Source organism: Cryptotermes secundus, unplaced genomic scaffold (genome assembly GCF_002891405.2).
Source record: "Cryptotermes secundus unplaced genomic scaffold, Csec_1.0 scaffold247, whole genome shotgun sequence".
NCBI classification, from domain to species: domain Eukaryota; kingdom Metazoa; phylum Arthropoda; class Insecta; order Blattodea; family Kalotermitidae; genus Cryptotermes; species Cryptotermes secundus.
The window spans coordinates 1780427-1797570 of record NW_019740656.1 but is presented as its reverse complement, the minus strand read 5'-3'; the positions used below and the strand labels follow the sequence as shown (position 1 = coordinate 1797570).

The 17144-nt window shown below is 40.3% G+C and overlaps 1 protein-coding gene across 1 annotated transcript in view; it reads left to right on the top strand.

Moving 5' to 3' along the window:
* The window catches only part of LOC111872423 (puromycin-sensitive aminopeptidase), a 30127-nt gene extending 14373 nt beyond the window's left edge, over positions 1 to 15754 (top strand). The window contains exons 8-15 of the mRNA XM_023866326.2: positions 116 to 220; positions 1781 to 2015; positions 4179 to 4450; positions 6485 to 6704; positions 7272 to 7471; positions 8981 to 9088; positions 11972 to 12094; positions 13656 to 15754. Of these exons, the coding sequence (XP_023722094.1) occupies positions 116 to 220; positions 1781 to 2015; positions 4179 to 4450; positions 6485 to 6704; positions 7272 to 7471; positions 8981 to 9088; positions 11972 to 12094; positions 13656 to 13868 (1476 nt within the window). The 3' untranslated portion in view covers positions 13869 to 15754. The remainder of the gene's footprint in view (positions 1 to 115; positions 221 to 1780; positions 2016 to 4178; positions 4451 to 6484; positions 6705 to 7271; positions 7472 to 8980; positions 9089 to 11971; positions 12095 to 13655) is intronic.
* The last annotated feature ends 1390 nt before the right edge of the window (positions 15755 to 17144 follow it).

Genomic DNA, 17144 nt, shown 5'->3' with positions numbered 1-17144 from the left:
ATATTTCAGGTTGGTGAAGTTAGATAAGTTTCTTTGTAACAATTTTCTATTGGAATTTCTGTTTTCTTTTCAGTAGAAAATTTCATTTCAGTATGTGGGGTGAATCTTGTTACAGGTTCCAGTTGGACATCCTGCGGAAATTGATGAAATTTTTGATGATATTTCCTACAACAAAGGAGCATGCGTTATCCGAATGCTTCATAAGTACATTGGGGATGCAGTAAGTCATGAATTAGCTACAAGGATATTAGTACCAGAACGTAAAACAGTGGAGTGTGATGTCATAATCCTGTAGATTGTTGCCAGCGTTTTGGAGGAATATCTGCCTCCATCTATGAGACAACCCGTAAATGTTATTGGCCTTCATATGGTAAATTGGGTATAATGTTCTGTTATCCTTAAATACAAAAGTTTAAATCTCAATTCCACAAGAGTTGGGACTATTCTTTAACTTGAAGGTATCTGTATTAATAAGAACAAGAAGTTACTGCAAATTGAGGGTTGGCCTGCATAGAAAACACCGTATCCAACACTTCTTTTATTGCATCTGGATTCATTGCCATGGTCGCCTCTGTGGTCTAGTGGTCAGAGTTCCTGGCTGCAGATACAGAGGTCCCGTGTTCGATTCCCAGTGTTACCAGATTTTCTGAAAAGTAGTGGGTCTGGAACGGGGTCCACTCAGCCTCGTGAGGATAATTGAGGAGCTACATGAATGGAAAAGTAGGGGCTCCGGTCTAGAAAACTGAGATTAACGGCCATGGGAATCCGTTGCACTGACCACGCGACACCCTCTATCCACAAAAGTCGGCACTAACTTCACCGACAAGCAGCAGTCACTCGGTTGGTATAGTTTGCTTGTGGACTAAAAGCCATGGAGTTTTTTATATATATTGCCATGGGAATGCTTTTACTGAGCCATTGTCTAGCAGTGTTTGACTCCTCTGGCTCCAGTATTGTGGCTTTCAGGCATCATGTCACATTGCTCCCTCCTTAAGGCTGTTGGAAAGTTTGAGAGGCTGTAGTGTTCGTATTACTGGTGGCGAGATTTATGAAGTATGCCATTGAGATGGGATCAGGTGACATGATATGCATACAAAGTTTCATAAGGATTGATTCAGACTTTCAGAGATTCTTAGGGGGATACACACAGGGAGCAGGGTGATCTCATAGGCCTACTTGCATTTTTTCAAGAAAGAGTAGGCTAAAAAAATGCCTGCTTACCCCATCTACCAGAGGTATTAGTGACTGCTGTTGGGCGGGAAATGTCCGCAATTTTGCTCAGTGACCTCCTTTGGAGGTATGAGGTTCTTCTACATGCCGTAAAGCTACGACACGGGACCCACGGCTTAAAGTCCCTCCTGGAGGACTTGTTCCCTGAATTTTTCCGCCCTTAAAAATTCGATGACCTCCGCCAGGTATTTGAACCCGCGTACTACGAGTCATGAGGTGGGAACGTTACCTCTAGACTACAGAGGCCGCTAAAAAAAATGCCATACTCAGCCAGCTAGACCACATGTGCTTGACAATTTGATAGTGTGACACATGGCAAGGGAAGGTTAAACGGTAACTATGTTACCAGCCATTGAGGCTTTTCTTGGTTTTATTCAGTTCATTTCTGGTAATTCATGATATAATTCCTTAAGTTTTTGCCACAATCACTGCCCTTCCAGTTCACTGTATATGTTCATTCTTTCATCTCATTAGACGCTGAATAACTTGCAGTCATTATGGCAGCATAGTTAAATAACCATGTAACCTGATTAATGGTTTGTGTGTTTAGGATTTCCGGAAGGGAATGAACCTGTACCTGACCCGCCATCAGTACAGGAATACTTTTACAGAAGACTTGTGGTCTGCTCTGGAAGAAGCTAGCAACAAGCCAGTACGTGCTGTGATGTCTTCATGGACCAAGCAGATGGGGTTTCCCATAGTGAAAGTGTCAAGCGAGCAAGACGGCAGTGATCGCAAAGTGGTCATTTCACAAGAAAAGTTCTGTGCGGACGGAAGTTACGACTGTAAGTACCACACTAATCCTTTAAAAGAACTCAGTTACTTCATTTTACTTCGATGTCATTTTTAATGTGTAATAATGAAATGTGCAAAATATGGGGTGGCCTGTAAGTCCTGCCCCATAAGGATTTTTTTTTAAATGTATTTGTTACTTTATATTAAATTGTTGGGGGTTGTCGTCCGGGGTTGCTAAGCTTCAGCGGGCGAATGATGATCCTAAGATGATTGTATTGTTCTTTGTCTTGTGTACTGTTTTGTACATTTTTAAATCTGTATAGTTCGCTTCTGGTCTAAAACCATGTTGTTTGTTGATTTGTAGTGTTTAGAAGGTTTTAACGGACTTGCCCAATTGTACTTGTATAACAGTTTACAGATGTTAAATAAATTATTATTATTATGAATTATATCCATGGGTCACAGCTGTGTCAGTGCATGCATGAGTCAGGAGATGTAGTGTCACACTATGTACAGCAGTGTTTCTCAACTGCTGGGCCCCGGCATGAATTATTCTAGGCCCTTGTCGTTATGGAAAGAAGAATTTACCGGGCTGCAGTCTGACAGAGGTTGAGAACCATTGGTGTACAGTATGAATCCAGTTATGGATATTCTGAGAGGTGAGCACTAGTGGCATAGCAGCAGGGGATTTAAACCCCCTGCTGCTGAATGGTAAGGGTTGATTGTTGTTAAGATGTCATAATGTTCGAATACATGGTGATTTAAATTAATGCATTTCTCCTGGATGAATCCTGCAGGACAAAATACATGAAATGCTACTTGATGGCTTTTTTTTTATTACTAGTGGGGTAGAACTAAGTCCCTTGTACTGCGGCCACTTCTGGCCTATTGTACCAGCCCCAGATGACAGAGAGGGTGATTGTGGAGCAATTGGTGGAATGAAGATTGGCAGAGGAAACCAAAGTACCCGGAGAAAACCTGCCCCATCGCTAATTTGTCCACCACAAATCCCACTTGACCAGACCTGGGCCGCTGCGGTGGGAAGCCAGCGACTAACCGCTTTAGCTATTGGATACTTTTTGGCTACTTATCTACAGTAGTTCAGTTTTTGTAAACCCCTGAAGCCCTCTTTCCTGGGAACTTTGCATGGGCAAAGTACTACATTAATGATGGATGTCGTGTTTCCCAGAACTTGTGTTCTGAGTTCTTATTAGACTGCTAGAGTTCTTATTATTTTACAGCAAACGTGTATATTGTTCGGAGTTTATGTTGTTAATGTTGTCATCAGTTCTGATTTGAAATTGATATTGTGTCTGCCTTGATACTGTGTCATGCAGGGCTTTGCTGCTAGAATTATGTCAACGTTGGGCTCCACAGGGTTAATTTCACAGCTGAATAAGAGCACATGAATTATATGATAAAGTACAGTAATGTATTTTTATTCCAAGGACTGAAATAATATATTGGTGTGTACATTTTGACAGCTTGTTGAATATTTGCTGCGCACTGAATGGTGTGCCGATCACAGTGACCGTGTGGTCTAAGGCATGAAATGTCTTTACCCACTTGAACACTGTGGTTGTGGGTTTGAATCCCACTCAAGGCATGGATGTCTGTCTGCATTTATTCTGTGTTTGTATTGTACTGTGTAGGTAGTGGTCTTGTGGCAAGCTGATCCTCAGTCCAAAGGGTCCTACTTACTGTAAGATTAACAAACTGAGGTGAAACAGCATTTCTTGGATGCCCCATGCTCCAGAAGGGAGCAGCAGGAATTAAAATAATAATAATGATAAATAAACTGAATGTGTGTTAAGTTTCCTGAGTGAAGAGTACATTAGTTATAAATTCTGAGGTTTTCATGGTGCTGACTCTTAAGATAGTGGTCTTTTGGCCTGTGACACTGAGTAAGTTTTGTATGCAAAGAAACTTGCTGGCGTCTTCTTCAGGGTTGAAGTTACTGCATCCCTGATAATGAAGGCAGCACTTTCTTCCAAAACATTCTACCCCAAAGATGGGGGGCAACATGTTCCTACAGTTCATTCAACCCTGCAGATGGGGTCGCATGTTCTCCGAAATGTTCAGTCCTGCAAGTGGGCCAACAAATTCCTCCGAAATATTCAGCCACAAAACTGCATGGTGTCACAACCTAGAAGACACAGTCTTAAGTGAACTCGATATCATGTCATTGTGTTTGGTAACCTTGTCACTTTAAGGTGATGGGACCCGCTGGATGATCCCAGTGATGTTCAGCACTTCACAGAAGCCGGGTGAAGTGGCTCATTATACACTCCTTGAGAAGGATACATCAGAAGTGACTTTGAAGAATGTAGCAGCTAGTGATTGGATTAAGGTGAACCCAGGCACTGTGGGTTTTTACCGCACTCAGTATCCGCCACAACTTTTGGAGCAGTTTGTGGCACCCATACGTGACATGTCTCTCCCGCCACTTGACAGACTTGGCCTGCTTGATGATCTCTTTGCCATGGTAATTTCATAGTTCAGTGTTTCCCAGTTTATAGGATGTGTCCCACTGATGGGGTTCTGTGGTNTGCATCCGTTCTGCGGTGGTATGACTCACGGCAAATTGCAGCCGCGGCGCGCACTTGATTGTACGCACTGTATAACAGACGATGGATAGGGTCCAAAATAAACCTTAGTTATGTATGCATAAGGTTACTCAGGGTTACTGCTGACAACTGTTTTGTTTTGATATACTCGTAGCAGAACATGAAAGAATTGCTACAGTTTTCAGGCACTGATTTTACAGACTGGTATATATATCAGCAACATGAGGTCATTCACCACATTGACCCTGGTGATGGAGACGAAGGAGATTTTGAAATGTTGGTTTTTAACTCGACATTGGCACAGCTAATTGCTGGAGGAGATTTTAGCAAATTGTTAACTTTGTAGGAGCTGTCAGCAGTAATTAATATAATACTGAAATGTACATAATTGTAAGAAAACACTTCTCGAAGAAAGACAAGCTATGTTTTCACTATGGCAGGACTGTAGTTTTCTGGTGGAATGACTTGGAGTCCAAGATGCAGATGTTTGAGGGTCACTCACCAGGTTTACAAGATTGATGTATTACTGAATGAATGAAGGGCCTAAATGGATCAGAAATTTAACGTTTTCTTAATGGAAAATAAAAGATGAAACATAAAATATTATTCATGTTTCACATATAAGTCATGTCCTCCAACATAATAGCCGAACTTTGGAAATATATTCTGCAAATCCTTTTTTAAAGAACTGTTTCTTCACAACTGTCATTGTGCATAAGTGTCACTCAAATGCCCACATGCATTTTGTGTAGAGATTTTGCATTGAAAACTGTAGAACCTTCACATGTGGAGGCAGGTTAGAATACATTCACTGTAGCCCTGAGTCATAGAGGGTGACAGGGAACCCATTTCCTGGGGGTATAACTGGGCCACCATGTTCCTGGGGGCTATAAATATGGAGATCTGATACTGCAGGTTTGCAGGTTGGATTCGAGGCTGATGACCTCACTCGCTCATAGAGCTGAGCCTTTCTTGAGGAGCCTCCAATTCTGTAGGTACTCAAGAACTTCCCAACATTTTATGGAACCCAAAGGTTCGTTACCATGTTCACAAGAGCCCTCCACTGGTCCCTATCCTGAGCCAGATCAATCCCATCCTATCTTTCTAAGATCCATTTTAATATTGTCCACCCACCTATGTCTTGGTCTTCCCAGTGGTCTCTTTCCTTCTGGCTTTCCCACCAGTATCCTATATGCATTCCTCTTCTCCCCTATTTGTGCTACATGCTCTGTCCATCTCATCCTCCTTGACTTGATAATTCTAATTATACTTGGAGAAGCATACAAGTTATGACCTTGCTGTGTAAAAAATATTGGTGCAAAATTCAAAGAAAAGAAAACTTGATGGTCTAATTCATGCCAGGAACAGATGAGTCTGTCGGAATCTTCTGAGGAATGCTATGGCTCGAAAAGGACTGTTTTTTTCCAGTGATGTTGATGCTGAATGGTAGGGCCAATGTAGCAGAATATCAGCAGTGCTTCCAAAATTGTAGAGTTTGGATAGAAACATGTTGTAACCTTTAACCACTTAACGCAATGACTGAAAGTACATGTATGTTGTAAGAATCATGTACTGAAGTTGTCACTGAGTCCTGAGGAACATTGCAGGTATAACAAACACAGCAGTGCTCTGAGCTGAGTAGGAATAGGGAACAAATCACAACATGTTTCAGTGAATGCTGCTGAAAGGGTAAAGTTAATAATTTAGTTGTAATCTCTTCAGTTGGCAAGGGACAGGGTTCTGACACATTACATTAGCACTTAACTTGATAATCATGAATTGAAGTACCATTTATAGGACTGTAGAGCATTCTCCCAAAATCTGGCAGTTAAATGGTGCAGACATTCTGTATAACAAGGCCGGTAATACCGGTGATAATATCTTGTAACCTCATTTGCTTGAGCTGGTGTTAGGTTAATTTTATTAATCGTAAAGATTGCTGTTCTCTGCAGGTCCAGGCAGGCCATACGCCCACCGTTGAAGTGCTGAAACTTCTGGAAGCATTCACTAATGAAGACAACTTCACAGTTTGGTCAGCTATCAACAACTGTCTTAGCAAGCTGTCTAGTCTTCTCTCTTGCACCGATTATGAAGATCTCTTCAAAGCATATGGGCGCCGGCTCTTGCAGGGGGTTTATTCACGTGTGGGCTGGGATCCACGGGACAATGAAAGTGAGTATGTGGACATGCCCTGTTACAAAGAACACATTGAGGTGACTGATGTTTTGAGAGAGGCTTATTAATGATCAGAAGGAGAAAATATAGTTTTGGAACTAGGGTTTGAGTCTGAAAATGAAGTTTGTTTCTTCTCAGAATTGTGCTGTTATGTGGATTGGTACAAATGAGGAACAGTTTCTTGTAGGAACAGATCCACAGTAAGAAATGTATGATATCGATGGTCGGAGTTTGATCTAGGTATTGATCGTTGTCTTTGTCCCCCCTCACCAAATCGCCCTCGTCATTTCTGCAAGGGTGTGTCATAGCTGTTAGCTGCAGAACCACTTTGTCTCATGTCAGCGGCGGAATGTTTGTTGCAATAACCACACCGTGGCTGGCTCTAAGAGGCCCATTTACTTTCCTATCAAATGGATATGGAAGCATGTTTGAAAATTATTTCATTCAGGAATTGTGGTCGGTGGACGAAGTCCAGAAACTCCCTAATGACACGATTTGTGTAACAACTGGGGGAAATTTCATGGGCTCATCATGCTCATGTTATTTGTGTGTAAACGGCTCCAGGTCACCTAGATACGTTACTGAGGGCTCTTGTCATCGGCCGATTGGGTTCATTTGAAGACGAAGCTGTAATTGCTGAATCGCAGAAAAGGTTTGAAGCTCATATATCTGGAGGTCCGTTAATACCAGCCGATCTTCGTAGTCCTGTCTACAGAGCGGTCCTGTCTGCTGGAGATGAATCCACTTACAATACCATGCTTCGGGTATGTTACATTTAGAATTTGATGAATCACTTTTATTATAGTGAATCTTTTTATTTTTATCAGATATGTTTCTGAAAGGAAAAGGTGCCTTTTAGGGCATTAGATGTCATGTTCATGTCTTGCACACGATTCACATCACGAAGTAATGTTGTAGGACTAATTCCTGAGGAAGATTTTCCTCACATTTTATAATTTGTTTCATACTGGGTAACAGGACATTTTAAGATCAAAGGTAAAATTATCTAATCAACTGAGCAACATGATGTGAAGACAAGGGGAATGGAGATACAGCTCCATGCTTTCTTAAGCTTTGTACTAAATGGCAGTGAATGATCAACTTTTCTCTTGAGGAAAGGGCCCTCGATACCCATTTTAGGGAAGCTTGATGGCTGTCAAGAGTCGGTCTGCATGTGATGACAAAAAAATGTGTCCCTGCTGGGAATTGAACCCTGGTCATCCAGCCCAAAGCCTAGACAGTATTCTGGCTCCAGCATGATATTTCAGATATTTTAAGTGCTGGTCTTGTGTTGTATATAGTGCATGGATGGTAATACCTGCTCAGATATAAAAAATATTTTAGTTCTGTTACTTTCCATACTGAGAATGTTCCGTGGATTCTGTGTCACTCTGTAGGAACATACACCCCTTTACACAGGATGCAGTGAAATCATGATTTAGTTTTCCCACATTTACTGAAATTTTGTGATCCTAACTGAAGCGCAGTATTAGCAGTGAGCTGTTTTCCCATATTTNCCCCGGCACTACAGCCTCAAGGGCCTAGGCCTACCTCCATGAACTTCTCCATTCACTTTGGTTTTTCTAAATCTTACACATTCGGTAGGACTCCTTGGGCAGGTGATCAGCTCGTCGCAAGGCCTCTACCTGTACACAAACACAGAAAAACACATGCACACAAACTAAACATCCATGCCCTGAGTGATCTTCGAACCCACGATCCCAGTTTCCAAGCGAGCGAAGACAGTACATGCCTTAGACCGCTCGGCTGCTGTTTTCCCATATTAGTGAATCAAAATTTAGTAATAACCCACATTTAGTACAGGAGTCAGGATAGCTTAGTTGGTATAGTGACAGGTTACGGGCTGGACATTGCAGGTATCAATTCCTGGCATGGGCAACTTACATATTCAACGTGCCTAACTCATGCTGCTTGTGAATCATAATTGCTTCAGTTCTCATGTTCTCTCATACTTTATTTTGTATTATTAATTGCTTTAGAATTTAATTTGATATTGATTATGTAATTGTCTTTATTTGAATAGAAACAATTTCTTTGATCACTTACACAAAGAAATAATTTTGTCATAATTGGTATGTAGAACAGTTTCTTGATGTTATTTTGCATAACTACCATTTAGTACAAACCTCAGTTTAGTGTAACAAAAATGTTATTTTCAGGGATTTATTAAATAGGGATTTCACTGTACTTTTGTGTTCCGATTAACTGTTGATGGAATGGGATTTTGTAATGAGACAGAAAATTTGTTGCAGTTATATCGAGAAGCTGATTTACTCGAAGAGAAGGATCGTATCTCTCGAGCACTTGGAGCCATTCGTAATGAGGAGATTCTAAAGGAAGTGCTTCAATTTGCCATGTGTGTGAGTTGTCTGTATTTGTATTGAGTTCATAGTCATTTCATAACAGGAGAAATGATACATTTTCTCTCTAAGGTATGTTACTCCTCTTCCTGAATTGAAAATTCTCTCACAGTTCTCCCACCTTAATGTATTGAGCCCCAGTACAATAAATTTTCATTTTAAAGATATACTTCATGTTATCCAGGTAAAAGTAAAGCTAGCCCTGTACCAGGCCGTGAAGACCCTTAGGGTTGTGAGACGTTGAGGTTCCCACATTATCTAGACAGTCGGCTCAAAGATGGCGGTAAGGTTGTCAGCCTTACACCCTGGCCACGCTTTACTCCCCAGGAAAATTATTTAATTAATTCCTGGTACTCATTTCTGTTTGAGGCTGAGTGAATCCCAGGGCCATAGTGCGGCTGGATGGGTTAAGTCACTTGAAAAAATCCAGTTACCTCATCGGAATTTGAATCTGCGACCTTCTGGCTAAGTAAATGATTTGATCTCCAGAGTATAATAAAACAAAATATATGAAGGTGTTCTGAGATGTGACACAATCATCTCGAAAATGAAGGGAGCAGTTTTGTTAGAGAAGTTGGTAACTTTGTACCAGACTACACGGTGACACATCTCAGAAGGCAGTAATCTTATATTCACTGTTATGGGAACCTCAAATCTCTGGTCCGGTGATTAAGACTAGCTCTGTCTAATGGACTCTGTTGAGTACGAGGTGTGTTCAGGAAATAACGGGAATTTTAAAATTTCGCGGGTTTGGAGAGTCCAATTGTCAAAATTTTTTTTTATTATGTTGGTATACATGCCCCTGAAGTACAATAAAATTTTCAGCTGTATTCATTGCTTACTTTGTCTGTGGCAGCCGCTAAGGTTAGACGTGTTTTTATGAGCTTGGCGATTTTCGTTTGTTAAAAGAAATGGATCAAAGAATTTGTATCAAATTTTGCGTAAAAAATGAAATAAAGTGTTACAAAGTGTGTGAAATGTTAACAAAGGCCTATGGTGAGTCTGTTATGAGTAAAACAAGAGTTTACGAGTGGTATAAGCGTTTCCAAGATGGCCGTGAAGACGTTGCAGATGACGAGCGCCCCGGACGCCCCAGCACATCAACAACCGATGAAAACGTGGAAAAAGTGAAAGCAATGATTATGAATGATCGCCGAATCACAATCAGAGAAGTCGCTGATGATGTTGGCATATCGATTGGCTCATGCCATGAAATTTTTTCGCACGGATTTGTGGAAAAACAATTCATGGCTTTTGCACCACGATAATGCACCTGCTCACACTTCGTTGCTTGTTCGTGAATTCTTGGCCAAAAACAATACTGTAACGATGCCCCAGCCTCCATATTCGCCAGACATGGCTCCGTGTGACTTTTTCCTATTTCCAAAAATAAAGAGAACCTTAAAGGGCCGTCGTTTTACAAGCATAGATGACATTAAAAGCGCATCGCTGAAAGAGCTAAAGGCTATCCCAAAAATCGAGTTTGAGAAGTGTTTCGATGATTGGAAGAAGCGCTGGTGTAAGTGCATAATATCGAATGGGGACTATTTTGAAGGCGACAACATTAATGTAGACGAATGAATAAATATTTTTTCCAAAATACGGAAATTCCCGTCATTTTTTGAACACACCTCGTATGTGCCACTCCACCCTTTCATCTGAGGGTGAAGTAGATCCAGTTTCTGAAATGCACTCTCTTAGAATATGAGACAGTGGATGAAGTCGAGAAACTCAGCAATACACTTCTTGCAGTATAAATTAGATATCCAGTGTGTAGTTACATTACAGCCTGGAGTAATATATTTTATAACTTCCTGTTGCCTGCACAGATTTTTCTGCTGTCTGCATCAACTATCTCACATTGTTATTTTCGAGTAGTTGATAGTGGGGATCTTAAACAAGGTACACAAAATGTATACAAAAGTGTGCAGTCTACACAACAATATTCTGTATTTAAAACAAAGCAGGCACTATCATATCAACATTTGTTTTTATTGACGCTACATGTCGTGACCCTTATACTGGGTCATCATCAGACATGCAGCGGTACCAGACTCGGTCGTTGAATTGCCTCTAATTCTTCAATAAGGATCCTTATTGTGCACTTGAGTGTTTTTAAATGCATAAATTGAGTCTTTGCAGTTAAAATTTTAAAATACTCAAATAATAAAATTTAAAAAAAATTAGAGACCAAAGATTACAACATAAAAATTAAAATTATACTACAATGGAAGTGAAATGTTTTGTGATAAATCTCTTTAAAACTTTATGATTGCTACATGTTGATGTGATTTTCTGGTGGTAGAGGTGACTATAGTGTGGGGCGCCTGCATATCGGGTTCTTCTCGCATAAGTTTCGTTGTGTGGTCTTGACCTTATTATCATCTTGTGGCGCTTACGCTCATTATTCTGTATGTCACCCAACAGAGCTAATCTCAATCACTGGATTGACATTAGCTTTTTCTAAGGGGCCCACCTGAGTAGGTGTCTTCCTTTCTCACCTGAAAATGGAAACAGATCCAGTTTCCAAAATGTCGTGTCCTCTATTACCTAGAATTCCAGACAATGGATTAAGTCCAAAAACCCAGTAATTCTGTGATTCAGGGAACTGTTTCATGTTCAGATGTGCTGAAAATCTGTAAATCTATTGAACTCTTGAGACTAATTTCTGTTTCATGATTCACAGTACTTTCTCATATTACAATACAAGAAAATAAAAAAGTAACAAAGGTAGGAAGTTTGGTTAAGTGGAAGTGGACCATACATTTGACTGGAAGATGGTGACTACAACGTATGCCTCAGAATATATTGTAGATGAGTCACAAATGCTGAAGATACATATGTTCTGAACAGTGTCTGAGACCATGTATCATTGCGTTGCAGGATGAGGTGCGATCACAAAATACGGTCTTTGTCATTGTCTCGGTAGCTACGACCAAGAAGGGTAGGGAACTTGCCTGGAGTTTTTTCAAGGAGAACTGGCAGGTGTTCATGGACAGATATCAGGTATGTAACTTGCTCTGGGTGGCATGTTTTCCAGGCTTAACTAATTTGCTTTTTATCATAACTCCTGCAGATGGTTCGTGATATGCTTGCATTAGTGCAGCAGTGCAGAGGCAAAGAGTACATGGAGCTATACAGCCACACTCCCCCATGTGTTGTCATGGCAAGGTGCTTAATTAAGCATGTGGACAACTTCACTTTTTACTCTACAAGTAAAATCTACCAAGTTTGCTGAATACCACTTCAGTTATGTGTGTGAGTCCTGGGTACGTATTTAATTCACTTTACATGTAACAACAGACAACCACCTCTGTGGTCTAGTGGTCAGAGTTCCTGCCTACAGATCCAGAGGTTCCGGCTTCGATTTCCGGTGCTACAAGATTTTCTGAGTAGTGGGTCTGGAACGGGGTCCACTCAGCCTCGTGAGGATAATTGAGCAGCTATTTTGAGGAAATAGTGGCTCCGGTCTAGAAAACCAAGATTAACGACCATGGGGATCCATTGCGCTGACCACACGACACCCTCTATCCACAAAAGTTGGCACTAACTATGCTGACAAGCAGCAGTCGCCCGGTCGGTATAGTTTGCTTGCGAACTACAGGCCACGGAGTTTGTTGTTTGTAACAACAGATTCATCCTACTGAATGTTGCAGTGTATTTGGTTGGCAGACCTGTTCCATATTTCAGACATTCAACATGCTAATCCTGGTGTCGAAGTGAGGTGTCTTTACATTTTCACAGTTTCCATCAGTTACTGCTAACATCACTGAATTAATTTTAAAGCTTCTTTGGTGACATATTGCTTAGAACTATTATTAGGAATTTTGCCTGTTGTCTGAGTTTACTAAAATAGCTACATTTTGGCAATTGATTCCACATCTGTCTTCACATAAACAGGATGTAAAGGAAACCAGCTCTGTTGAGCCTACAGGTAGAGACACCCTTAAACCTTGTCACTTAATGTCCTGTTTACGTTATGGTGGGAGCCGGGATAGTGCCGTCTGTATAGCAACTGGCTACTGACTGGACGGCTGAAGGGTTAGAGTTTGAGTCCTGCTAGGGTCAAGAATATTCTCCATATTGTCCAGGCTGTCTCTGGGGCCCGCCAAACCTGCTATCCAATGGTTACCTGGGGCTCTTTCCTGGGGGGTAAAGCAGCAGGGGCTCACCTCCAACTAGTGCCAAGGTCAAGAAAGGTGGATCTATACATCCACTTCTACATATGCCTTCATGGCATAGTGCTTAATTAACTAAGCACAGGGACTAGCTAATTACATTTGCATTATGGTGTGCTCACACTACTGGAAATTTCAGCAGAGCTACTGTACAACCACATTCCAAAATTTACTCGCCATAAACATGGACGTACAACACAGTCCAAGATAATATTTTTGAACACAGGGATGATGCCTTGTAAATAGGTCATGCATGCCAACTACCACATGCACCCTTTCCAATTCACAGTTGTCATACCATTGAGCGCTGCATAATCTGTGTAGCTGGAAGACTGTCATTATATAAACTGAGAAATGTATCTTTCATAAAATGTGCATTTATTTTGCAGGGGGGCTTTCTTTTGGCGCGACTTGTGAAATATGTGACTCAAAATTTTGTCACTGAGGAGGATGCTGAGGAGATAGAAACTTTCTTCAGAGATCATCATACCCCAGGAACAGAGCGTTCAGTACAGCAGAGCTGTGAGACGGTCCGCTTGAACGCAGCTTGGTTGAAACGTGACCGTGATTCTGTGCGCAAATATCTCAGTTTTGGCAAATAATTTGGGAATTGTACCAGAATGGCTGGGTTAATAATTTTAGTACATAAACCAGTAAGGCAAATAAGTGTGTGATTCTCCCGATGACTTGAAACCTTTGGAATGAGTTAAGGGTATTTCCATCAGCTCTGTACAGGTAGAAACCTACTACATGTATTAGAACGTGGTGTTCGTTAAGTCAGTACTGTATTTTTGGTATTAATTTGACCTTGAAATGGAGCAGCAAGGAATGGAAAATGAAGTTCCATATTTATATTAAATAATTTACTTCAAACTTTTTTCAGAATATGTTGTTATATTTGCATTACGCTACATAGTTAAAATATGTACAATATTGGTACAGGTATTTATAAATTACAGAATTTATTTTCTGTTAATTTTGGTAATTTTGAGAAATCATATCCGTTATTTGACACTTAATCAAAAGTTGAATGTCACATATAGTTATTCTGTTTCTCCAGGTCAGGACTTTATCTGAACATTTCACAGGGAATGGAATATTGCATCATAGCATCATGTTGTATATGTAATGTTTCATGTCTTTGTCCATGAACACAATCTATATATAGATATACTGCTCATTAAAGGTTTACATGTTTCAACCTTTTGGGCATCATCAGGTATTGTGCATGGACCCTTGATTTTTCTATTTTTCCCCTACATTGGACAATATACCTATATGTACAGGTATATGTATATATGGATACAGTGTAACTATATATTTATTCACTCACGACAGTAGAAGTATGGATGCCCATACATTTCATTGTTTTTGCAACATGTTTTGGCTCATTAAGCCACCATCGGGTATTTGACTTTCATCTGCTAATATTCCTACATTGGCCAGTGCTTAGATAATACTAGCAGACAGATAAAGGCGGATGTAGATAAGTGAAATACCTGATGATGATTTAATGAGCCGAAACTGTGGATGTATGATGGATGCATATTTCCTCTTGTGGTGATAGAATAAAACAAACAAATTTCACACATATGATATGATGCCAAAATATAATATTTCTAGTATAACTATGTCCTTTGGTGCTGCTCATTTTTTTAATCATATTTCTTGATGCTGTGTTTCATGATGGAAAAGTCGCAGACATGGCAAAGTCAAATCATTTGTCCTACATTTCATCATCCCAACCTGTGCATATGTCCATCAGTGGTAAATACTAAGTTTCAAAGTTGTTTCAATTAGTTTAATGGAATGTGTTATTTTCTGTGCACTTTTTACGCTAAATCAGACATAACAAATATGATCTAGTGTATCTAGTTACTTGTTAACAATTATAAAGCCTGACATGTTTGACTGTATATGGCTGTTGCCTGGGGCATGCAACTTTATGTAAACTGATGATTAAAATTTACAGGAATTATTTAAAATTGATCATACATAAAGTACGTATGACATTAAAAATTAGTTTAATATAAGCCAGTGAAGTGTAAATGTAAATTCCCTATGACATATTGAAGACAGCGCAGTGTGGAAGTTGGATTACCTTATCTTGTTTTGCATTTATTCAGTTCTGTCTTCTGATATATGTGTGTTTGTTGTTGGACTGAGTCAGTCTGGCAACACACCCCACTTGTTGGACTGACTCAGTCTGAGAACACATTCACCACTTAAGAATATACCTCAAGGCAAGATCAAATACTTGTTTAATTATTTATTAATAAAAGGATTAGATACATTAGAGAGTATTTGTTATGTTTAATTTCTTGTTTCAGTCATTTTATATTTTTGCTATGTGTATAATTAGCTTAGAATAATTTACAAACAAATGACTTATCTTCTAGCGTGTAATGCCATATGGCCTTTTAGAATTTCATTGACATTTCAGAGGATCTTCATGTTTTCATTGTAGAAGGGTAAATGAAAGAAGAACCCAGGAAGTAACAGGCAGTTTGCTTCAGAACTTCCTTGCATCCTGTTGCAATGTGAATCCAGATTTAAGACTCTCACTGTTTGGACGGAGTTGTACAGAAATGGTGAATTGAGAATCCTAAACTTGCTTCTTTCTGAATGCTTGCGTGGCTTGTTCTTCAACTCTGATGAAGATGTGGGCAGTACATTCCTCCAGAATAGCTGTGGACTGCACAATATCACATCTGAGATCAAACTGTTCATAGTCACTGTTGCTAGAACATCGGATCCAACAAAATTACTCGTCATTGAAGTTTAAAATATAAATGGGAAGAACGTTTCATTGTTGAGTCTGCTCTTGAATCTTTGCGCTACACAGATGTGCACTGTTTTCCCAACATTCCAGGGGCACATATTGCTTCCATCTTCCAAGGTTGCAATTTGAACATGAAGATGGAGGCAGTATGTGCCTCAGAAACAGTCATATTAAGGGTCTGAAAAGGAACTGATGTTTAAGTGCTCATAACATGTATTAAATATATTGGGTCCTGTTATGATGGTAAAAATGCTGTTTGACTTTAAAGTGATGCAGTTTTATGTGTAATTAATGTATTTTCATGGGTAGTTATATAAAGAAACATGCAAACTGCTCAAGTTAAGAAAGCAGTCTTTTCGGATGTGGCGCTGTGTAGATGTTGTGTTAACCGATGTTTTGGAGGAACATATTGCCTCCATCTTCAGGGTAGAAGAAAAAAAGAAGAAAAGCCGCGAGCAAGGAACCAGTGTGAGCAGGTGCTAACAGACTAATGTGGAGTCAAACCCAGCTGTATAAGAGCAGGAAGAGAAGGGAGAGGTGCTACATGGGAAATCAGTAGAGAGGAGAGGGGAAGGGTTTGGGGAGGTGGGCCAGCAGGTAGCAGGCCAGAGCAGGTATAGAGTATAGTGTTAGGGGGAGAAAGGCAAGGTTAATTGGAGGGCATTAACCCTGAGGCTTGGGGGCTGCTATGCAAGTCGGGCATGGACCTGTGTGGCCTTGTGGATCTTGTGTCTTGTCCTGGAGGTTTCTTGAAGGAACAGATGAGAGGCTTTCATGACTTGCTGAGACAAAACCCCAACCTCTCTGTTCATATTGTCGGGATGGAGTTCAATCTCAATGGTGTCCCTAATGATGCGGCCCATGTATCAGGTCTTGGTGGCGTGGATGGAGGTTTTCTGAAGCTGAATGCATGAATCTGAATAGCAGTTTGGCAAAATTTGAAGGAAAAAATCTGCATTTTATAGTTAATATTGTGAACTAGTGTTCTTTTTCAGTTGGCAGACTTACAGGTGAACTTGCCTTAATCAAAAGCCACATCTATGCTGGTGCATTCTGTGTTTCAGTCTTGAAGCTGGTAAGGAGCACGAGAATACAA